At 36.9% G+C, this 24,422-nt stretch overlaps 1 protein-coding gene and 1 long non-coding RNA gene across 7 annotated transcripts in view; one reads left to right on the top strand and one right to left on the bottom strand.

Moving 5' to 3' along the window:
• Nucleotides 1-24,422, bottom strand: part of BRAF (B-Raf proto-oncogene, serine/threonine kinase) — a 190,450-nt gene that overhangs the window by 111,081 nt on the left and 54,947 nt on the right. For all 5 annotated transcript variants that reach the window (XM_074193547.1, XM_074193549.1, XM_074193545.1 and 2 more), the window contains exon 2: nt 2,915-3,016. In XM_074193547.1, coding sequence (XP_074049648.1) covers nt 2,915-3,016 — 102 coding nt within the window. The remainder of the gene's footprint in view (nt 1-2,914; nt 3,017-24,422) is intronic.
• LOC141492860 (uncharacterized) overlaps nt 1-24,422 on the top strand; it is a 147,886-nt gene that overhangs the window by 103,695 nt on the left and 19,769 nt on the right. The gene's annotated exons all lie outside the window — the stretch shown is intronic.

Below are 24,422 nucleotides of genomic sequence, written 5' to 3'. Positions count from 1 at the left end.
AAAGGATGGAGCTGAATATGATGGTATAATACAGTAAGAAGATATAGTCAATGGGTTATAAAGGAAAGTACTGGAAGATAAAGAGGAAGAAGAGGCTAAGATATTTCACATAGGAGTCAAAAGGAAGCTTTTACAATGGAGTGGAATGGGGGAAGGTGAGGGGGAATGAGTGAGCCTTCATTCTCATCAGAAATGGCTCAGAGAGGAAATAACACACACACTTAATAGAGTAATCTATTTTACCCTAGAGGAAAATGAGAGGAAAGGGATGGGTTAAGGGGGAAGGGGGAGAGTAGGTGATAGAAGAGAGGGAAGATCATGGGAGAGGTACTCAGATACATCACAGTTCTGAACAGGGACAGGGTAAAAGGAGAGAGAGAGAATGGAAAAAAATGACAGTGGGAAGGAATTGGGTGGAGGGAAATACAGCTAGTAATAGCAATTGTGGGGAAAATATTGAAGCAACTCTTTGGTGGACTTAAGATAAAGAAGGCAAATCATCCCAGAGACAGAGCCAGTGGAATCTGAACACAGACTAAAGTACATTTTTTTCTCTCTCTCTCACTATTCTTGAGGTCTCCCATCCTTTTTTGGGAGGAGCGGGGTTTATGATTACTATCACAAGAAGATTATTGTAATAATATAAAGTAAAAAAAAATTTAAATGTGTTAGTTCTATTGATGCTAACATTTAAAAACTGTTTCTTTCTCCTGAACTCCAGAAATGATTTCTCATGTAGGGCTACAGAAGCTTATCATCTCTCCAAGACTCTTAAATTCAGAGGCGGCATTTTAGAGATGGAAGGGCCCATAGAGCTCATATAATAAAAGTTGTTCATTTCACAGATAAAGAAAATGAGATGCATAGAAGTTAAGCTGCCTTGTCGTGGTTTTAATAGGCTTACTAAGCCAGAGATCTGAGATGAGAACACAGTCTCCTGGTCTCTGAACTCCAGAAATTGGCTCAGCCTACTAATCCTGCTCCCCTAGTCAATTTTCCTAGGAAGCATTTGAACCTCTATAATCTGTGACTCCTAAATTTCTCTACCTCTAATTAATCTCTACCATTGCCCATCTCAGTAGTTTAGTATAGTAGATACTCCAGTAACTTAGTAATTATTATTGTGACATTTTCCCACAAGAGATTCTATTTATCAAGAGAAAGTTATCAATACCAAAATATTTGATCTGCATGTCAAAAAGTAATCCTGATCATCAAAAAAGACCTAGATAACAAAGTACCTTTTGCTATCTGGAGCTTTTAATGCACTACAATATTAGGGAATGTCAACAGTGTGAAAAGGTAGACAAAAGAGTTAAATAGGCTGTTCTGAGAAAGGCAGAAGCAAAGGGCATAATAAGGGAAATGATATTTCTATTGTATTCTTTTTTTTTTAGGTTTTTGCAAGGCAAATGGGGTTAAGTGGCTTGCCCAAGGCCACACAGCTAGGTAATTATTAAGTGTCTGACACTGGATTTGAACCCAGGTACTCCTGACTCCAAGGCCAGTGCTTTATCCACTGCGCCACCTAGCCCCCCCATTGTATTCTTTACAAGTTAGACTTCACCCAAACTATTTTTCTCATTTCTGAGTGTCACACTTTAGAAAGTGCATAAGAAAAATAACCAAGTTAGTGAAGAAACTCAAGATGCTATCAAATGGAGTGGAATAGGGAGATAAATTATTATTAGAGAGGATTATCATATTTCCCTATGTATAACTTGCATCTTAATTTGGGGCCCGAAATTTGAAAAAAAAATGTATTACATAAAAGTTATTGAACTCAAGTTTTATTTATCATAAAATTCAAGGACCTTCTGGGAAAATACAGTAGCTGTGCTCTTTCTCTTAGGATTAGTTGTGCTCTTCTTTCTCTCAGATGGCATATGGGTTAAATGGAATTCTTAAACTTTTTCGTGTCCTGGATCCTTTTTCAGCAGTCTGATGAAATCTATGGAATCCCTCTCAGAATAAAATATCTCAAAGTATAAAATAAAAGACATTGGATTAAAATGGAAACATTATATTGGAATATTACTCCAAAAAGCTTTTTTTTTTTTAAAATAGATTACAGTTTAAGAATTCCTGGGTAAGAAATTAAAGAAGGCAGATTTGGTTTTATCTAAAGAAATAACTTCCTAAAAATCAGATACCTACAAGAATAGACTACTTCAAGAAATAGTAGAGATCTTTTGAAAAAAAAAAAGGTGGATGACCATTTTTTGGGGAATGTAGTTAGAAAAGGATTTTTACTTAAAGACTAAACTAGTGTCACTGAAGTCTCTTTCAACTCAGATTCTGTGATTGTTTTTCATAGTTTTCCATAAATCCTTGACAAAAGATCTACTCACCAACAACTACAGACCAAGGCTGGGTCTTAGCCCTTCAAGCTGCTTATTTGTCTTCTGAATTGTTATTGCCTTCCATCCTGAACCTCTCTCCACTCCCCTCCAGCAAATCTACAGCTTTAATCTTTCCTAGGGCTCCTTTTTCTAGTCGCTGAACTTTCCAAAAACTTTTTTTTAAAAGTCATTCCTTACCAATTTTATCATTATTTTAGTTGATATACATAAATCCACACATACATACATATGTACATATGTACACATGCACACAAACTATACATCAAGAAATCTGAAATTTCACAGGTGGGGTTTTTCTTTGAGAAGAAAGTTTATATACCAAATCTCTGTCTTTTTCAGGCTAATAAAATTAATTTACAGAGCTGCATTTTAAATTCTTTATTTTATTTAGCTTATTTTAGAAATAAATTATATTTTCTATTCACAACTTCTCCATATATATATATATACATATATATATGTATATATATATATATATGTGTATATATATATATATATATATATATATATATATATATATATATATATATATATGATATTCAAGACCTTACCTCCAGATAGATTGATGGGGGATTATGTTCTCCTCCAAATTTATCCAAGAGGGCCTCTATATGTTCCTGGGTCAATTTAATCATTTGCTTGATATTCCACACCTAAAACCATATAAAATAACATTCTTTTAGGATGTGAACTAGTTAATGACTTAATGAAAAAAGTTTGATTTCTTAAATTAGAAAATAGTAATTAATTCCCAACAAGTAGCCCATCATTACTGTAATCTCTAGCTTGTTACCAGTACTGAATTGAGATATATTTAAAACATTTAGTCAGAACAGGTCTAAACCCATTATAATATATATAGCCTTCAGAAGAGACATTTTAAAATTATGGTTTATAAAATGGAAAGAATTCCTTACATAAGGGAAGAAAAAAGGAAGGAGAAAACTAGGAGAAAAAGATAGGGGGGGTATGAAAGGACATATGGACAGAATAGTTTGATGTGCCAATTCATAATCCATTACACTCTTATTTTTACTGAACTTTGGGGCCCCAAAACAGGTATGGGAGGGCAGAACAAATTTGGAGGTATGATACTAAGTGAATAATACAGAAAATCTCTGCTTTTTTACTCACTGATTATTAGTCTGGAACATACCAAAGAGGGAACTTGGAGTTGACAAAAATCCTCCAGAAAAAAGCTCAAAAATATATCTTCCCTTTAAAACTGGGTTAACTAGTTAAATAAGATCATTCTAAAACCCAACTTTAATATATGTTTACTTACAGAAATAATTACAGTATAGAGTGCCCCAGCTAAAAGCAACAAAGTATTCTCAACCTCAGTGGAGATGTCCCAAAACCCTGAACCCAAGAACCTTGGGAACAGCAATGCTTTCCAAACCACCAGATGTGCTTCCAGTCCAGTTCTAGGAGTCAACAACAGAGGTAGAAATCATTGAGGAAAGGGCCCACTTCCTCACAATCACTAGTAATAACTGTTGACTAATTGCCACCAAAAGGCAAATAAGCCCAAGAGCCCTAGAAGTGGCAAAAGCATCAGAACAATATCTTAGTCTCCATAGCTGCCATCTGAGGAAGCAATTTCTTTGGAGAAGGGGTCAGTCAGTTCCTACATCTGCTAACTAGGGCAAATAGGCTATCCTAGCTGACACAGAAAGGTACCCTGAGACATAAGATGCGGTATGTGCCAGGCAAATCAAACTACAGCTACCACTTTGACCACCATCTCTCTCCTTAGACCCCATGGAGAAAACCCAGGACCCTGAATCCAAGAATAGCATTACTTCCAGCCTGGTGTTTGCAATGATCATGCTGGGAAGCAATCTCTATAGAGATGCAGCCTGACAACTGAACCTACAGGAGCTACAAGAGTAGTTGAGATTCATAGCTAGTGAAAGGTCTTGTCACCAACATCCTTGGCACAGTCAAGTGTCAGGTGATCCCTCTATTCCAATGTGAGTTTCTTGACAGCAGGGACTCTCTTACTTTACTATTGTATCCTCAAAACTTAACACAGTGCTTTTTTTTCTGTTTTTGGACTATTTGATTTTTCCAATTACATGTTATGAAAGTTTGTACAGAGAATACTGTGCTTATAATAGTCACTTAATAAAAGCATCTAATACAAACAGGTAAAGTTCAACAAAATAAATTTCCAAAGTGGCCACATCCCCTCAAAATTTGTCTCATTCTGCATTCTAAGTTCTTTACCTCTATTCAGGAGGTAAGCAGCATGTTCCATCATTAGTCTTCTGTATTTACAGTTTATTGTTATACTGATATGGGTTTAATACATCAGTATTCCCATATATTTATATACCAACTTGGTCACCCATTTCCCCAAATTATGAACATCCCCTCAGATTTCCATTCTATGCCACTTCAAAAAAAGTCATATTTTGTACATCCTGAGATTTACTGAGAACTAATTCTTCCCTTAATATACCTCTAATTACCTCACCCACCCACCTTTTCCCTCCCCCCCCTTACTTCCCTGCTTGCACGTGTGTGCACATATTCTTTCTTTTGACTAGTATAAATGAAAGTGAGGTGCGACTATACTCCTTCTATGAACCCTGATGAGGATAATGGTTGTCCTTCATTCTTGAAGAACCCTGATGAAGATAGGGGTCAGAGGAGACAATATAATTTCCTCTATTAGACTGTAAACAGCTTCTCACTGTTTAGTCCTTTATCACTGTTTATTTGTGTTACTTTTTTGTGTTTCTCTTAACTCCTACTTGAATTTCAAATCACTTTGAAAAACTTAAGAAATCTGATCAATGAAATGACTAAGGACAATTTGAGATGACCAATACAGAATGTTACCCACCTTTTGACAGAAAGATTATGGATTTAGGAATAAGACATTCCTCTCTGGACATGGCCAACGGGGAAACTGCTTTGCTTGATGATGTATATGTATTAGGAGGTTTTGTTTTTCTATTCCAGTGGGGGTGAAGGGGAATGGGAAAGAGAAATAAAATAACTGAATTTTTTTTTTTTTTGCTGCAGTGGTAAGATTTGCTTTTTTCTTGGAGTTTTTATGTGAAAAAACATTTCCACTTTTAACAGTGGAAGTCAACAAGGAAAGTTACTGAATATACAAAAATAGAATTTTCAGTATCAAAATTTGGATCTTACCCATTTTGTACCACTACAAAAGTCCTTTTCAAAGATCTCATCATGGTATAGATGGAACCCCAGAATCTCAAAGATGTGCAAAGAAAGAACAAAATTGAGATAGGTAAGTTCCACCAAGTTAGAATAAGGTCTTCCATTCAAGGACCAACCTTCAGTTCTATTTGATCCCCTTAGGCTTTTTTTTTTGTAGAATAGCAGAAAAAAGGGGGGAAAAGGTTGAAATTCATAGATTATATATATATATATATATCTCCTAATGTGAGATCTTTGAACTAGGATCAATGAATAGAGATATTCAACTGGGGGGGGGGAATTCAAAACATATCCATATTAATATTCTCATTAGAAAATAATTAACTGAAATCTAGAAGATAAATGCATAACTAAATGGAGTAATAACTCCCAAGGTTCCTCTAAGAGGCAGATTAAAGTAGTTGGTGATCATATCATTGTATTCAAAAAAGTAACAAAGAAACATTTTTTGGGATACCTGCAGGCAAAGTATGAAATAATAAAGACATTCTAAGAAGAATCTGACAAGATGCTCCAAACCAAGTCATCAAATACTTTGGTACTTAAATTTGTTACTTCAAAAGAAAGGGGGAGAGGTAGCTAGGTAATGCAAGTGGATAGAGCACTGGCCCTGGGATCTGGTCCAAGGCCAGAGTTCAAATGCAACCTCAGACACTTGACACTTAGCAAGTCACTTAACTCTCATTGAATTACAAAAAAAAAACCCAAAAAAATTTTAAGAAAGAAAGAAACATGAAATTAAAGAGATCTAAGGCTTATTGATTACTTTATAATTATACTATTTAAGAAAGAGATTCATAAAACTCAGGATATAGCAAACACCAAAAAAACTTATAAGAAATGAAAGAATTATGAAGAGAATGATTAGGTTTCTGTATGTAATATCTGAGAGAAAGAAAGGGAGGAATAGAAGGAGGAAAGGAGAAAAGGAAGGAATAAAGAAGACAGATTTATCAAGAACCATTTAAAAAATGTTCTATTAACTAATAATAAGAGAAATATGTGTTGAAACATTGAGGTTTCACCTCACAAATAAACCAAACAAATCGCAAAAGACAAAGCTGGAGAAACTACAGGAAAATGGTCATACAGCAATACATACACACTGGTAAAGTTCTGAACAGATATATACATTCTGGAAAACAATATGGATCTATACTAGAAGTCAATAAATTGGAGCTCTTGAAAGTGCAATAGCAATACTATGTATAATCTACAAGAAGATAAATAAAGGAAAAGGTACCATACATACAAAAATATTTATGGTAGCACTTTTTGCAGTGGAAAAACTTTGGAAACCAAATGGGTAATAATCACATAGGAATTTACTGAAAAATCACAATATATAAATGTAATGAATTCTTGCATCATAATCAAGGGAAAATACAGCTACTTGGGGCTATTTGCATAAAATGGTGCAGATTGAAGTAAGAAGGATATAACATGATAATCACAACAGTATTTTATTTTTTCTGACATTTTATTTAATTTTCCAATTACATGTTAAGAAAGTTTTCAACTTTCACCCCCAAGCATATTTATGTTACATAATTTCCTTCTACACTCATTTCCCAACCCTCTCCCCTCAGCAGTACTCTAGTGAACATTGCACATGTATATCACAATATGTAAAAAAAAAAAACTTGAAAACATGAGGAGTATGATCAATGAAGTAATCAAAGTTGAATTATTTTGCATTTACCAAATCAAATCATAAGACCAATATACTTCCTTCCAGTGTTGTGATGAAACATATGTTGTCAAAGTGAATGTGCTGATTTATTTATTATTTCCTTCTTATAAGAGAGTATCCTATGGAGAACGCAATGTAAAGGTTACAATTCATTAAGGACAGTCCTTTTGATCTAGCCTAGCACATTCCTGGACTTCAGGAAACGACAAGAAACACTAGAAAATTATCTAAATATTCTTCTATTATGATTTTCACTATTATACTGCAATAGTCTTGATCATTTCAACCATTCTCTTTACCTTCTTCACTTTTACTGTCTTTTTTCCTCTTCTCAACTTCTTTACTGAACAAGAAAATTCAATTAAAACGACCATAAGAAATCTTCTAGACCATGCACAGAAGTGAAAATGGAAGATTTACATTCTTTTAATTATAATGTCTAGATTTTTTCAATCTTATTCCAGGAATAATGTTTACAATACAAAACACAGATCTAAATAGGAAAACTTCTTGAGCAGGGGAACAGCTTGACTCTCGATTACCACTAGGATAAAATATAAACTCCTTTGTTTGGCATTTAAAACCCTTTACACTTCTGGCTATGTTTGCAAATGATTTCACATCATTGTCTCTGTATCTGCTATCAGCTATTTTTCCTCACTCCATCCATACATGCCTTTAAATTTGCTGTACTCTAGGGGCAGTGGATAGAGCACGGGCCCTGGAGTCAGGGGGACCTGAGTTCAAATTCGACTTCAGACACTTAAATAATTACTTAGCTGTGTGACCTCGGGCACATTACTTAACCCCATTGTCTTGTAAAAATTTTAAATTTTCTACATTCTTGCCTTCAAAACTCTCCTTTCTCACCTTTGCCTTTTGTAATTCCCAAGTAACTCCAAGGTTCAACTTAAGGGTCACATTTTTCAATAGATTTTTCCTCATCTCTTCAATTATTAACAATCTCACCTTCTCTCTGTTAGCCCCCTCAGTAAAATCACTTGATATTTATTTTGAATATATCTGTATATTTACTTACCTATGTACTTGCATCTTGATGGCAGAGACTTTTATTTTTTGTCTTTTATCTCCGGTCTATCATGAAGCAATGTCTTGCCTTATGTAGTATGTGTATTATAAGTTTATTTAATTGAATTGAATGACAATGCCCTACTGTATTAGGTTTTTTAAATTCAGAACACAATATTATGAGTTGAAACAAAAATCTTCAGCACTATAATATTGCCCTTTTCTTATTCCTACACAATTTTCCATTTCACAAATTTGAAGTTAGATTATGGAAAAGTCATAAAAACTACAACAAATATGTAAATTATAAGACACAAATGAATGAAAAATAAAGAGCAAGTAGTTCCTTCTCCCTCCAATCTTATTTTTCTGCAGTTACTCAATTTAGTCACTAGATGGCAATAATGTATGAAATAAAGAAAATACCAGTTTTAATGTTAAACTATATGAAGGTGGTGAAACCTTCTTCCTCTAGGTAAATATAGAACAACAAATTTGAGCAAATTTTAGTGAGTATTTTATTGGAAAAAATATTTCATTCTCTAAAAATTTGGCCCTAAGCTGTTGATCACTAGTTATCATCACTTTTATTAATGAAGCTACTCTGCTTTCTCAAACATATATTCTATCTTTTCCAATTATTATTATCTACACTTTATAACTAAAAACATATGAAAATAAGCATAACATGATATTTGGGTATATTATACTTTAGGTTTCCTAAATTTCCTTTGCTGATTTTTGAGTATGATCAGATGGTGTCTACCACAATAGAGCTTGGGACTGAAGTTGCTACACATTTAAGAACATAAATATTGTCACCAATTAGGAAGGATTAACAGTTAAGAATAATAGAGCTGGATGGAGAGGTTAATGGTTCATATGCAAAAGTATCATTTAAACAATCTAAAAAATTAAAGTATATATCTTAAAAGCAAATAAAATAACATGGAAAGAAAATTTCAGTTCTTTTATTTAGGTCATTACCTAATTTATAGTTCAAATGAAAAAAGAAATCTTTCCCCATTCAATAATGATCCGAATACATTGTCAATTATAATCTTTCTTATAATAAAGGTTTTTTTTTGTTTCTGCCATGCAGAAGTTAAGTGGCTTGCCCAAGGTCACACAACTAGGTAATTATTAAGTGTCTGAGACTGGATTTGAACTCAGTTCCTCCTGACTCTAGGGCCCATGCTCTATCCATTGTACCACTTAGCTGCCCCTTAAAGTTCATTTTTTTATAACTGGACAGCTCCAAAAGTAAAATAAAAATATATAACTATATATATATAACTATATATATATATATATATACACACATATATATAATATATAACTAAATATATAACTAAATTTTTTCTCTTCTCTATATATTCTCAATGTCTTTCCATATAATGACTTTGAATTCATACATATGACTCAGAAACTATACAATAAACAGAACCACTGGGAATGACTTAAAATAAAGAAAAAAGTCTTAAGTGTAACAATTTTATTGGCAATGTAATTTTTAAAAATAACTTTCCTACTAGTATTATATCACTTTTTTTCTGGTAACTTTAAAATAACATATGCACTAAAAATAAATAGGATTCTTGATTTACAGCTGCCTGGCTATTCTAGCCCCCTCATTTTATAGATAAGAAAATTGAGGCCCAGTGGATAAGTGACTTCAGGTCAAGATTCTAACCCAGGATCCTTCACTTCCAAATTCAGAGATGGTTCAATTGTACCACTTTACCTCCTCTACAAGAAGCATAGGCTCTTACTAATCTTTTACTGGGGTTACGAACTCTACCTTTTTTGTAGTCTTATAAAGTCTATGGGCTGTTTTCTCAGAATACGGTGTGAAAGGATAGTAGGAAATGATAAATTTCAATTAGAAATGGGGGGAAATGAAGATATAATTCTTGTCCTAAGTCCTCAGACTCTTGAAATCTATCTAACAAATCTTACAGGGGTGGGTCTATGGGATTCTATGTTAAGAACCCCTGGTTTGTAGTATGCTGATTAAAAGTCTGAATCTTAAATTTACCATTTAATGTTTAGTAGAACTTATGAGAGATGAGTTAGGAAATCTCAGGATAATAATTTTGACAGCAACAGAAAGATCAGGTTAAAAAGACAACTGAACACTTGGGCATTGATGTGCAGACCTTTCTTATCTCATAAAATTCTTATCTTTAAGACGTGACATTTACAAAACCAGTTGTGCTATTTATTTCTTGATAAACGTATAAGGTAAAAATCTTAAGAAATAATATCAGATTCACAGTTTTCATGTACAATTTTTCTTTTTTGTGTTCTACTCTGCGAATAGAAAGTGGTCATGCAAGAACAGGACAAAAACAATGGAGAAGGGAAGGCAACAGCCTGGTGTTTTTGCCCCTGAAAAGTAAAGCTAAATGGGAACAACAATATTGTTCTAAAAACAACTTGGAATGACTAAGCTATCCTGAGTATTATAAATACTCAAACCAACTACAAAAGAACTATGGGGTTTGGAGGAAAGAACTTATAACCAGATGTATGTAGACTACATATTATGCATGTCATTATATATGTACTATTTAATAGTTGTAAATGATATACATACACTTGTGTCTAATGGTAGCTTTCTTTAGTATGAGATGGAGAGAGAGGAGAGAAAAATAAAATATACACAACAGAGAACCAAAGAAAACTTGGAAGGAAGCACAGAAAAGTATATATGAAAATGATGTATAGTATTTATTATATATAGTTTTTTAAAAGGGGTGGAGCCAAGATAGAAGAGTAAAGACAGGGACTCCTAGGAACTCTTCCCCAAACCACTCTAAATATCTTTAAATAGTGATTCTAACCAAATTCTAGAGTGGCAGATCCCACAAAAAAGACTGAGTGAAACCATTTTCCAGCCCAAGACAACTTGGAAGATGCATAGGAAGGGTCTGCTGCATGGGGGTTAGAAAAGTGCCCACAGCCCAGTAAACTGGCTCCAGTCATCCAGGAACAGATCTCAGAACGCTAGGGTCTGTGGCAACAAGGGCAGTTTCCAGACCTCTCAGTTCAGGGATTGCCAAGGACAACTTGGTCAGTAGGAAAACTCTGCCTCACCAGAATAAAAGTGGAATCCAGTCCTGCACAGGCCTCAGCACAAACCCAGCCCCAAGGGACCAGGAGCTGGTCTGGGAAGCTCTCCCATCAGGGAGCCACCGGGAAACTGCTTCTGGACAGCTCAGTGCACATAAATCCCTGAGGCAGGACTCTGTTTCTTGGCCCATACTAACATCCAAGTCCCAGTCTGGGGCCCCAGTCTCAGGAAAAGGAGCAGGAGCACATCAGAACCCCCACCATAGTGAAGGTTCCAGGCAGGGGGAGTGCTTGAGGTCACCCAATGAGCAGAGCACAGGTCAGGAGAACAGTCAGAGCCTCTCAAAAGATCTTGGAGAAATTGAGAACTTGTGGGTCCCTAGGGGGGGATCCCTGAAAACAGCGGCAAAAACCCTCAAAAGCTTGGGACAGTGCACCCTCCAGACTGGAAGTAGAACCCCATCTTAACAAAGAGTTGAAATCAAATCATAGACTGGGGAAATGAGCATACAACAGGAAAAGAAAAATTTGACCATAGACAATTACTTTGATCCCATGGCAGATCAAAATACACACCCAGAAGAAGATATCAAAGACAAAGTTTCTGTATCCAAAGCCTTCAAGAAAAAATATGAATTGATTTCAGGTTATGGAAAAATTCAAAACAGATTTTGAAAAACAAGTAATGGAAGAAGAGGAAAAATTGGGAAGTGAAATGAGAGTGATGAGGAAAAATGAAAACTGAGTCAGCAGTTTGGTGAAGGAGATATAATACTTTGAAGAAAATAACATCTTAAAAACCAGCTTGAGTCAAATGGAAAAAAGCAGTACAAAGGACCAATGAGGAGAAGAATGCCTTAAAAAGAATTAGCCAGATGGAAAAGGAGATAGCTTTCTGAAGAAAATAATTCCTTCAAATGTAGAATGGGATAAGGAAAGTTGATGACTTTGTGAGAAATCAAAATACTGCAAAACAAAACCAAAAGAATGAAAAACTAGAAGAAAATGTGAAATATCTCACTGGAAAAACAACTGACTTGGAAAATAAATCCAGAAGAGATAATTTAAAAATTACTGGTCTACCTGAAAGTCATGACCTAAAAAAGAGCCAAGATCTCATTTTTCAAGAAATTTTCCAAGAAAACTGCCCTAATATGCTAGAAGCAAAGGTCAAAATAGAAATGATAAGAAGCCATCAATTACCTCCTGAGATTCCAAAATGAAAACTGCCAGGAATGTTACAGTCTAATTTCAGAACTCCCAAGTCAAAGAGAAAATACTGTAGGCAGCCTGAAAGAAACAATTCAAATATTGTGGAGCCATAGTCAGGAAAACACAAGATTTAGCAGCTTCTACCTTAAGGGATTGTAGGACTTGGAATATGATATTCTGGAAGGCAAAAGAGTTGGGTTACAACCAAGAATCAACTACCCAGCAAAACTGAACATACTCTTTCAGGGAACTAGATGGACATTCAATAAAATAGAGGACTTTCAAACTTTCCTGATGAAATGACCAGAACTGAACAGAAAATTTGATCTTCAAAAACAAGACTCAAGTGAAGCATTAAAAAAGTAAACAGAAAAAGGCAATTCATAAGGGACTTAATGATGAACTGTTTATATGCCTGCATGGAAAGATGGTACTGATGATTAGGAACCTTCCCATCTATTAGGGAGAAGCATATAAAGACAAGGCACAGGTGAGAGTTGAATTTGAAGATACAATCTATTAAAAAGTTGGGCTTAATGGAGGAGAAAGGAATGTACTAGGAAAAAAATGAAAGGAGAGCTAGAATAGGGTAAGTTACTTCACATAAAAGAGGCAAGGAAAAGCTTTTACAGGGGAAGGTGAAGGAGAATGAGTGAGTCTTACTCTCATCAGAATTAGCTCAGAAAGGGAATAACATACACATTCAATTGGGTATAGAATGCTGTCCTACCCTAGAAGAAAATAGGAGAGGAAAGGGATGGGAGAAAGAGCAAGGAATGGGAGGGAGGGGTGTGTGTAGATCATAGATGGGAGGGAAAATAGATGGGGGAGGATAGTCAGATATAATAAGCTTTTGAGGAGGGAGAGGGTGAAAGGAGAAAAATAGAATAAATGGGGGTGGGGGGAATGGAATGGAGGGAAACACAGCCAGCAATAGCAATTGTGTGTGTGTGTGTGGGGGGGAGTTTCTCTGATAAAGGCCTCATTTTTCAAACACAGAGATCTAAGTCAAACTTATAAAAAACTAAAGCCATTCCTCAAATGATAAATGATTAAGAGATATGAACAGCTTTCAGATGAGGCTATCAATGCAGTCTATTTAAATATATGTATGTTTTAAATGGCCTACTTCACTATTGAGAGGTAGTTTGGAACAATTCTGAGGTACCACCTTATACCTGCTGGACTGGCTAACAGGGCAGAAGGAGAAAATGACAAATGTTGGAAGGGATGTAGGGAAACTGAAATATTGATACACTGTGGGAGGGGTTGCGAAATGATTCAGCAATTCTGTAGAGCAATTTGGAACTATGCTAAAAAAACCATGCCTACCCTTTTGGCTTAGTGATTTCACTGCTAGGTCTATATTCCAGAAGAGATGAAATATGGAAAGAAAAGAATCTACATGCAAAGGGATATTTATAGTAACTCTTCTGGTGGTGGAGAGCTGGAGATTGAAGGGAAGTCCAGCAATTGGGGAATGGCTGAACATATTGTGGTATGCAATTGAGATGAAATACTGTTCTATTATGGGAAATGATGAATAGGATTCTCTCAATAAAAAAATTACACGAGCAGATACAATGGGAAATGTACCTTAAACAATATTGCAGGATGATCAGTTGTGAATGACCTATCTTTTCTCAGCAATACTGTGACTCAAGAGAACTCTGATCATGATAAAACACTATCCATCTCAAAGATAGAGCAGATGGTGTCAATACAGACTGAAGTACACTTTTTCCCACTTTATTTGTCTTGAGGTTTCTCTTTTTCGTGTATAGGTTATATTTATTTTACAATATGAGCATTGTAGTAATATTTAAAAAAATAAAAGCCTTCATCCATCAAAAAAAGCATGCAACAGAAATTCATGGTTTTATAGTGAATCCTCCTTTTATGTTGTGCTGTGTTCATGGAAATTTTCTTTTTTTTTTTTTTGTATTAAGGTTCAAAGCAAAAAAAAAATTTTTAAAGAGAGAAAAGCAAAATAAGTTCATAAAGAATATTCCCATGAGGTATAACAATTATGAAACTGAAGCCCTATAAATCGATTTTGTCTGAGAGTAATTTGCATATTAGGAAAGCTCCTCTCTAAGAAAATATTATATTTTTCAGAACTTTAATGGAACATAGGAAAGAAGATGTATGAGTTTTCAAGGGCCATCAGTGCCCAGGATGGAAGGAAGGACAAAGAACTTTTCTCTGCTCACACCTGCCTTGAGGCAGGCTTCCAGATGCCCCACCAGGGCAAGGCAATAATAGCATGTTATAGGACTGAGCAGCTGAGGGTTGGAGCACCTTGAGCCTGAGGAAGTCTTGAACCAGGTCTTGAACTGTAATCACTAGCTTCACAGGGTTTCTACTGATACCCTGCCTAGCTATCAATGGTTCCTGTGACAGAGTAACCCCATCTACTGAAGAACAAGGCCCCCTTATTAACTCTAGATGTCTACTTTATCACTTCTATCTCAATTCTACTCTTCCCATGTCCCACTTCAATCAATCTGCCCATCCCATTCCACTTTGCCCCCTAGAATTCCTGCTATAGAATTAGTCTCCTTTTCATTTTAGACCTTTCTATCTTTTACACCTCCTGAGCCTTGTCTCCCCTAGAATAGCACTGTTATTTCTGCCCAGCTGTTCCAATGCTAGTTGTTCTTTTATCATACTTAAAGCCTCCCTGGGCCAAGTGGGAGAGTCAGAAAACTCCTTGTTCCCAACTGGTACCTCCAAACTCTCATCTACTTCCAGGAAACTCTTCTCCTAAGGTTCACATTATCCAAATGATCATCCAGTCTAGGTTCTAGAAGACATTACCTTCAGACACAAACAGCAAAATCCCCATTCTTTCTGAATGACTTCAGAGACTGACTCACTGTCTCCTTTCTCTACCTCAGTTACTTCAATAGTACCTGTTGGCTCAAATATACTAATTTCCCAATTCCTCAATTTACTCAATTCCCATGACCTGTTATTTCTTCACTCCATCTCAGCTGACTAAATGGTCATACCTTTGATATAGTGAACACTAAGTACAAGTAGACCAGTTTTCAAGATCTCTGAAATTCTTTTATCTAATCATATTAAAATTTTATCTATCCCAATGCCTTTCTACTCCAACACTATTCTTTTTTTCTTCTGTACATGATTAGTTTTATCAATTGGCCATTTTGTTTTGTTTTGTTTTAGATTTTTCAAGGCAATGGGGTTAAGTGGCTTGCCCAAGGCCACACAGCTAGGTAATTAAGTGTCTGAGGCCGGATTTCGAATTTGTTTTTAAAATCTATAAGCATTTCTTTTCTCTACTAGCTCCTTCCTCTCAAAGAAAAAGAAAATAAAAGAAAAACAAAATCCTTTCAAGAAATATGCAAAGTCTGGGTGGCTAGGCAGTGCAGTGAATAGAGCACTGGACCTGGAGTCAGGAGGACCTGAATTCAAACCTAGCTGTATGGCCTTGGGCAAGCCATTAAATCCCACTGCCTTAAAAAAACTAAAAAAAAAAAAGTCAAGAAAAACAACTTTCTGAAGTAGCCACACAGAAATATATGTCCTGTTTTGTATCCTAAGATCACAGCCTCTCTGTCAGAAGTGGGGAAGGTAACATTATTCTTCAACATCAATTCTCTGGAATGACATTATAGATTATTAACTGATTAGAGTTCTTAAGTCTTTCAAAGCTGTCTATCTTTACTCTTTTGTTATTTCTGCTCATTTCACTCTGCATCTTTTCATACAAAGTTTTTTAGGTTTCTCTGAGCCCATCTCTTGTGGCATTTGATTGCAATACTCTATCATAATCTGTTCAACCATTCCCTAATTGAAGAATATACCCCTTAGTTTCTAGATCTTTGTCACAACAAAAGGAACTGTCATAAATATTTTTGTACAAAATGGTACCTTCTCTTTCAAATTTTAGGACATAGTTCCAAACTGCTTTCCCTGCTGTCTGGACCAACTGCCAATTTACTTATCTATAAACTTTATCTGAGAAGTCTAAGTTAGAAGCTCAGAATTGCTTTAATGTGCATTTCCCTATTAGTGATTTGGAACTTATCTTCATATACCTAAAAAGAGCTTTAAAAACTGCCTGTCCAAATCCTATGACCTATTATCAATTGGGGAATGGCTCCTGGTCTTAGAAATAATTTGAATTTAGGAAAGAAACATGCTGCAAAGATATTTTCCTGTCCTATTTCCCAATCTCTTAGGCTGAACATTCTTTTTTTTGGGGGGGGGTATGGGAGGGGAGAGTTTGCAAGGCAATAGAAATAAGTGACTTGCCCAAGGTCACACAGCTCCTCCTGACTCCAGGGCTGGTGCTCTATCCACTGCTCCACCTGGCTGCCCCAAATCCTCTTTTCCCCCCTTATTTATCTATCTGTCTGTCTATTCATTCATTCATTCTTGCTATTTAATTTTTTTTTACTCTTAATCAAGTCTATAAATTCCTGGTGCTTATCTCATCACCCAGGATCCCCTTTCTGCCCTTCTCTTTCAGGAATGATGCTTTCAAATAATTCTTTTCATGCTTCTTTATCTAACAATCTGATAGGCTTTTTTTTTTTGGTTAACATTTTCTTTGTTTTCCAATTATATACAATAGTAATGTGTACCTATCTTTTTTTGTAAGGTTTTGAATTTTAAACCCCCCCCCCAGAAGGCTGTCTGATAGTCTTTACATTGTTTCCATACTATACACTGATGTAAATTGAAAGTGTTATAAGAGTAAACATGAATCCCCCCCCCAAGAAGATGAGAAACCTCAAGAATAGAAAGAAAAATTTTTTTTTTTAAAAATGTACTTCAGTCTGTGTTCAGATTCCAATGGCTCTGTCTCTGAGGTGAGCTGCTTTCTTTATCATAGGTCCACCAGAGAAGTTGCTTCAATATTTTTCCCATAGTTGCTATTACAAGCTGTATTTACCTCCACTTTATTCCTCCCCGCTTTCATTTATTCTATTCTCTCCTTTCATCATGGCCCTGTGCAAATGCATGTTGCATCTGACTACCCTCTCCCTTGATCTTCCCTCTCTTCTATCCCCTATTCCCCCCTTCCCTCCCCCCATTCCCCCCTTATCTCATCCCTTTCTTATTTTTTTCTAGGGTAAGATAGATTTCCTCAACCTCTAAGTGTGTATGTTATTTCTTCTCTGAGCCATTTCTGATGAGAATGAAGGCTCACTCATTCCCCTTGCCCTCCCCCGTTCCACTCCATTGAAAAAGCTTTTTTTTGACTTTTTTTTAGGTTTTTGCAAGGCAAATGGGGTTAAGTGGCTTGCCCAAGGCCACACAGCTAGGTAATTATTAAGTGTCTAAGACTGGATTTGAACCCAGGTACTCCTGACTCCAGGGCTGGTGCTCTATCCACTGCGCCACCTAGCCGCCCCTTTTCTTGACTTCTGTATGAAATTTCTTAGCTTCTTCTACATCTCCTTTCCCTTCCTCCCAGTACTTTCCCTTATCATCCGTTGATTTCATCATTTTACTATATTATGCCACTATATTCTTCTGCTCCTTCCTATGTCCTGACTATATGTGCTCCTTCTAACAGCATTTATAAATTAGAAAGTTCATACGTTAACAATATCTTTTTCCTATGCAGGAATACAAACAGTTCAGCATCATTAAATTCCTCATAATTAGTCCTTCTCATTCAACCCCTTTGTGGTTCATCAGAGTCCTGTACTTGGAGATCTAACTTTCTGTTCAGCTCTGGTTGTTTCAACAGGAAAGTTTGAAAGGCCCCTGTTTCACTGAAAGACCATCTTTTCCCCTGAAAGTGGATGTTCAGTTTTGCTGGGTAGTTGATTCTCGGTTCTAAACCAAGCTCTTTTGCCTTCTGGAATATCATATTCCAATCCCTATGAGCCCTTAATGTAGATGCTGCCAGATCCTGTGCAATCCTGACTAAGGGGCCTCAGTAGTTGAATTGTTTGTTTCTGGCAGCTTTTAGAATTTTCTTTTTAATTTTGGAATTTGGCTAGAATATTCCTGCAAGTTTTTCTTTTGGGATCTCTTTCAGGGGGTGACCGGTGAATTCTCTCAAATTCTATTTTACCCTCAGCTTCTAGGATCTCAGGGCAACTTTGCTGTTATTTCTTGAAAGATGAAGTCTAGGTTCTTCTGATCATGGCTTTCAGATAGCCCAATAATTTTTAAATTATTTCTTCTGGATCTGTTTTTGAGGTCACTTGTTTTTCCAATGAGATACTTTACATTTTCTTCTAATTTTTGGCTTTTTGGGAAGAGTTTTATTTCTTCCTGCTTTCTTGCAAAGTCATCAGTTTCCTTTAGTTCTATTCTGCATTTGAAGGAATTATTTTCTTCAGAGAGCTTTTTTATCTCCTTTTCCAGCTGGCCAATTGCTTTTGAAGGCATTCTTCTACTCATTTGCCTTCTGTTTTGCTTTTTCCATTAGGCCTAAACTGTTTTTTTAACATATTATTTTCTTCAGTATCTTTTTGTATATCTTTCACCAAGCTGTTGACTTGGTTTTCATTTTTCTGCACTGCTCTCATTTCTCTTCCCAATTTTTCCTCCACCTCCCTTAATTGCTTTTCAAAGTCTTTTCTGAGCTCATCCATAGTCTGAGCCCATTTTCTATTTCTCTTGGAGGTTTTGGACACAGAAGCTTCAATTTTGTCATCATCTGAGTATGTGTTTTTATCTTCCATGGGACTAAAGTAATTATCTATGGTCAGATTCTTCTTTTTCTGTTGTTTACTCATTTCCTCAGCCCAAGAAAAGCACTTCCAAGGCTGTGGGGTTGTTTTGTGGGGACACCCCACTGGGACCTTTATTCCTCCAAGGTCTTATGCTCTCTTGCCTGTGCTTTGATATATAGATGACCCCTGTACTTCCCTCTGCCCTAGGGCTACAGGGAGGATCCTGCTATCTTAGTATGGAGGCCCAAACTGCAACCTGGATCTGAATGTAGGCAAACAGCAGAGTTTTACCCCAGGGTGAGCAGAGAAATCTCTGCAGTCTTCCCTGAACCCTGCCTCTGGGGGTGCTGGCTGCTTTCTCCAGATTCTTGCTGCAGATTCTGCCAGTGCTTCTCACTTCACACTCATTCTGGTGTAACAGAGTTCTCTCCCCATCCCTCAAGCTGTTGCCAGTGATCTCTAGGCTGGGCTGCACTGCGCTGGGTTTCCAGTCCTGGTAAAATACACCTTTCCTGCAGAACTTCTAAGTTATCTTGGACTGGGAAAATGTATCACTCAGTCATTCTGTGGGTTCTGCCCCTCTAAATTTTGGCTAGAGTAATCATTGGTTTTTGGAGTTTGAGGGAGAAGGAGTCCTTGGGAAAGGCTGCCTTCATGCCACCATCTTCCACATCCTCTTTTTTTTTTTAAGGTTTTTGCAAGGCAATGGGGTTAAGTGGCTTGCCCAAGGCCACACAGCTAGGAAATTATTGTCTGAGGCTTGATTTGAACTCAGGTACTCCTGACTCCAGGGTCAGTGTTTTATTCACTGTGCCACCTAGTGCCCTTACATCCTCTTTTTATAAATCTTTTTTTTTTCAATTCATGGACACAGAACAGAAAGTGGATGTTCCTTCCATATTACCCCCCACTGAAAAAAAAAAGAAAGCAACCAACCCCTAGGAATATTATAGCCAAGTTCCAGAACTCCCAAGTCAAAGAGAAAATATTACAAGCAGCCAGAAGGACACAGTTCAAATATCGTGGAGCTGCAGTCAGGATCACACAGGACTTAGCAGCAGCTACATTGGAAGCTTGTAGGGCTTGGAATACAATACACTGGAAGGCAAAAGAGCTTAGAATGCAGCCAAGAATGAACTACCCAGAAAGGCTGAATGTCCTCTTCCAGGGAAAAAGATGGACTTTCAGTGAACCAGGGGAATTTCAAAGGTTCCTTTTGGAATGGCCAGAGCTGAACAGAAGGTTTGACCTTCAGATACAGGACTCAGGTGAAGCATGGAGATTGGAGGAGAGGGGGGAAATATGAGGGACTTAATGAGGATGAACTGCATGTATAGAAAAATGATACTGATAATATTCATATGAACCATTTCAGTTAATAGAGCAGGTAGAGGGAGCTTTTATAGTTGAAGCACAGGAGAAAGCTGAATTTGAAGATAAAATATGGTGTAAAAATGGAGTCAATAAGGAAAAAAGGGAAATGGAATGGGAGAAAGAAAAAGGAGAGGGGGAATAGTCCAAGATATTTCACATAAGATTTTTTTTTTATTACAATGAGCTATTGCAATGATATGGAAGTGAGGAGGCAAGGGGGAATGAGGGAACCTTTGCTCTCATCAGAGGTGACTAGGAGAGGAAACAGCATATATACTCAATGGGGTATAGACATCTGGAGTAAGAAGGAGCAGGGAGCAGGGGGAAGGGGTGGGGATGTGAATAAAGGAGGAGAGGATGGACCATGGGGGGAGAGTGGCCAAATATAACACATTTTCTTTCTTACTTCTTGCAAGGGGCTGGGATTGGATGGCCTGCCCAGGACCATAGGGCCAGGTTGATGCTGGGCCTAAGGGGTGGTATGGGGGCTCAGGGCTTCTTGGCCCCAGGACCAGGGATCTGTCTGCTGTGCCACTCAGCGACCCTACAGCAGAGTCAGAGTGAAAGGAGAGAGAAAATATGGTACATGGTAGTGGAGAAATAAGAAAGGAGGGAGTTGCGATCAGCAATGGCAACAGTGGAAAAATATGGAAATAACTTTTATGATGGACTTATCATAAAGAATGAGATCCACCCATGACAGAGTTGTTGGTGTTGGAACAAAGACTGAAGCACATTTTTTGTTATTATTATTTGGGGGAGGGTGCAGGGCAGGTGGGGCTGGGTGGCCTGCCTGGGGCCACATAGCAGGGTGATCTTTGGGTGTCTGGGTCCGGATTTGGACCCAGGTGCTCCTGGCTCAAGGGCCAATGCTCTGTCTGCCACCCAGCCACCCCTACTATTATTACTATTTTCTTTTATTTTGGGTCTTTTTTTTCCCTTTTTTTTGGTTTTTGCAGGGCAGTGGGGATCAGGTGGCTTGCATGTCACATGGCTGGGTGATTGTTGGGTTTACGAGGCTGGATATGGGCTTGGGTGCTTGTGGCTCCAGGGCTAGTGCTTCCTCCATTGCGCTACCTGGCCATACCTACAATTATTACTATTATTTTTTTTTATTCACTCCCCTTTACTTTTTTCGCCCAAGCAAGTCTATCTATATTCATGGGGAAGGAGGGGTATTTTGTTTACTTGTAAACAAGAATATTTTATTAATGTTAAAAAAAAACCATTTGTACAAAATTAGAATAAAAAATAAATTTAAAAAAATTTTTAAAAAAAGCACTTGTAACAAATATACAGTCAAAAAAAAGTACTTCCTGAATTGTCCACCCTCAAAGAAATATGTATCTCAAACTGAACCCTGAGTCTATCACCCCTCTGCTAGGAGATAAGTAGCATGTTTCACCACAAGTGTTCCAGAATTGTGGTAGATCATTGCTTAGATCAAAGTTTCTGCTCCTTCTTTATGAATAAAAGGGGCAGCTAGGTAGCACAGTAAATTAGAGCACCAGGTCTGGATTCAGGAAGAAGTGTCTTCCTGAATTCAAATTCAGCCTCAGACACTTACTGTGTGACCCTGATCAAGTCACTTAACCCTATTTGTCTCAGTTTCCTCATCTATAAAATGAGCTGGAGAAGGAAATGAAATACCACTCCAGTACCTTTGCCAAGAAAACCCCCAAACAGGGTCATGAAGAGTCCAACATAATTGACACAACTTAACTATAAATAAAGAAGAGAATGGTGAGAGACAAGTGTGCTAAACAGTTTCCCAATCTAGGTTTGATGCAGTCTCTGCTCTTCTGCCCCTTCACTTCCCCTCACCAAATTATAGGGTCTTATCTCTTTTTCTTTCTTTTTAAATAATTATCTTAGAGCTCTCCCTCAATGGTTAGAGTTTGTTTTGCCTTGAATTAATCTTTCTTTTAATCCCATTTTATTCCTTTCCTCTTCTGTTTCCCCTGTTGAGTAAAACATTTCTGTGCAAGTGTGCATGTGTATGTGTGTTTTCTTCTCTCCTTTAACCAGTTCAGCTGAAAGTGAAATACAAGTGTTACCTGCCTCCTCACCCTTTCCTTCTGGACTACTCCAATTATGTGAGATAATTTCCCCCACCATTTCTCTCCTAAAGAATGTATTCCCTTCTTTACTTTCTTCTTCTTCTTCTTCTTCTTCTTCTTCTTCTTCTTTTTAAGGTTTTTGCAAGGCAAATGGGGTTAAGTGGCTTGCCCAAGACCACACAGCTAGGTAATTATTAAGTGTTTGAGACCGGATTTGAACCCAGGTACTCCTGACTCCAAGGCCGGTGCTTTATCCACTATGCCACCTAGCCGCCCGCCCCTTTACTTTCTTCTAAATCATTAAAACATTACAAAAAAAATCAATTAAAAACCAAAAACACTTCCAGGCCTTCAAATCTTTTCAGACTTCAAATATGACCTCTGATGATGATATGACTGAGGAAACACAAGTAGATACTCCCCACCCATGTTAGAACATAAAAAGTTCATCTTTTGGGTCCTTTCTGATTCCTACTTCATATTTTACCTTTTTATGCTTTTCTTTACTCCGGTGTTTGCATTTCAAAGTGACTATGAAGCCTTTTTTTTTTTGCCTTTTAGAATGTCATATTTCAACCTGTTTCTTAGAGCAGTAGCTGCTAAATAGTATGTGATCTTGAATGTGGCTCTGTAGTATTTGAATTCTTTCTGGCTACTTACAAATATTTTTTCTATTCACAGTAGCTTTAGATTTTGATTTTAATGTTCCTTGGATATTTTATTTTGAGATTTCTTTACCCAGTGAATACCTTCTATTCTGATTCGTTATTCTGTTCTAAGAAAAAATTATACTGATAAGGAAAACTACCATTTTCTATAGCGCTTTCCTCTCTGCCAGGTGCTATGCTATTAAGTATGCCACCAGAGATCTGGGCAGTTTTCTTTTATCATTTCTTGAAATGTAATGCCTAAATTTTACTTTTTTGAGTTGTAGGGGTGTTTCAGGGAGTCCAGGGATTTTTAAATTATCCTTCTTTACTCTGTTTCCACATCAGCTATTTTCTAAAGGAGATAATGAATGTAAAGTCCTTAGCACAGGCACTGTGATATGTTTCTTGTCATTATAGATAATTTACATTTTCCTCCATTTTTTTTCCTGAATCTTTTGACTTTAATATTTTTTGTCTCCTGGAGTCAATACCATCTTCTGAACTTATTGACTTTTTTTCTTTGAAACTTAGTATGGTGGTGTTGAAAGAAGGCCTCTCATTCATCCTCTGGACCCATCAGAGAAACACCTTCTTTATGGGGGCTCTTCTTTTGTTTGCTGACTTTCCAGCAGCTTCCTGGTTTAGGAGGTCAGAAGCCACATTCTTCCCACTTCCAGAAATGCCTGGTGGCCCTTCCTTGATTCTCTTTTCTATCTTCAAAATTCCTGTTACTATTTTGTTGAGATATTGAATGTTGTGAGGTTCCAGGGTCTGGGAACAGCCAAGGCAGGGAAAGGCAAGTTTTCAGTCAATCCAAATATTCTGATCCATATTCAAGTCTGAATGCTGCCCTTCTGGTCTGAGGCCCAGCAAGGTAAGTGATTTGCTGAAGGTCATTCAGGTAAATGGATCTTAGGGGTGGGATTTAAACCTAAACTTTCTTACTCCCTGAGTTAGGATTCTTTTCTCTGTAGCAACAATTTCAACACTATAGTTTTACATTTCTTTGTTACAGCATGCATAAGAAGGTGATTTTGCTTTTTAAAAACTACCCTTACCTTGAATAATGTTGATGAATCAATATTGTTTGCTACAGAAAA

The sequence above is a fragment of the Macrotis lagotis genome, chromosome 7 (assembly GCF_037893015.1).
Source record: "Macrotis lagotis isolate mMagLag1 chromosome 7, bilby.v1.9.chrom.fasta, whole genome shotgun sequence".
Taxonomy (NCBI): domain Eukaryota; kingdom Metazoa; phylum Chordata; class Mammalia; order Peramelemorphia; family Peramelidae; genus Macrotis; species Macrotis lagotis.
Note: the sequence above shows the minus strand (reverse complement) of the source record. Positions and strands in the feature narration are given on the sequence as shown.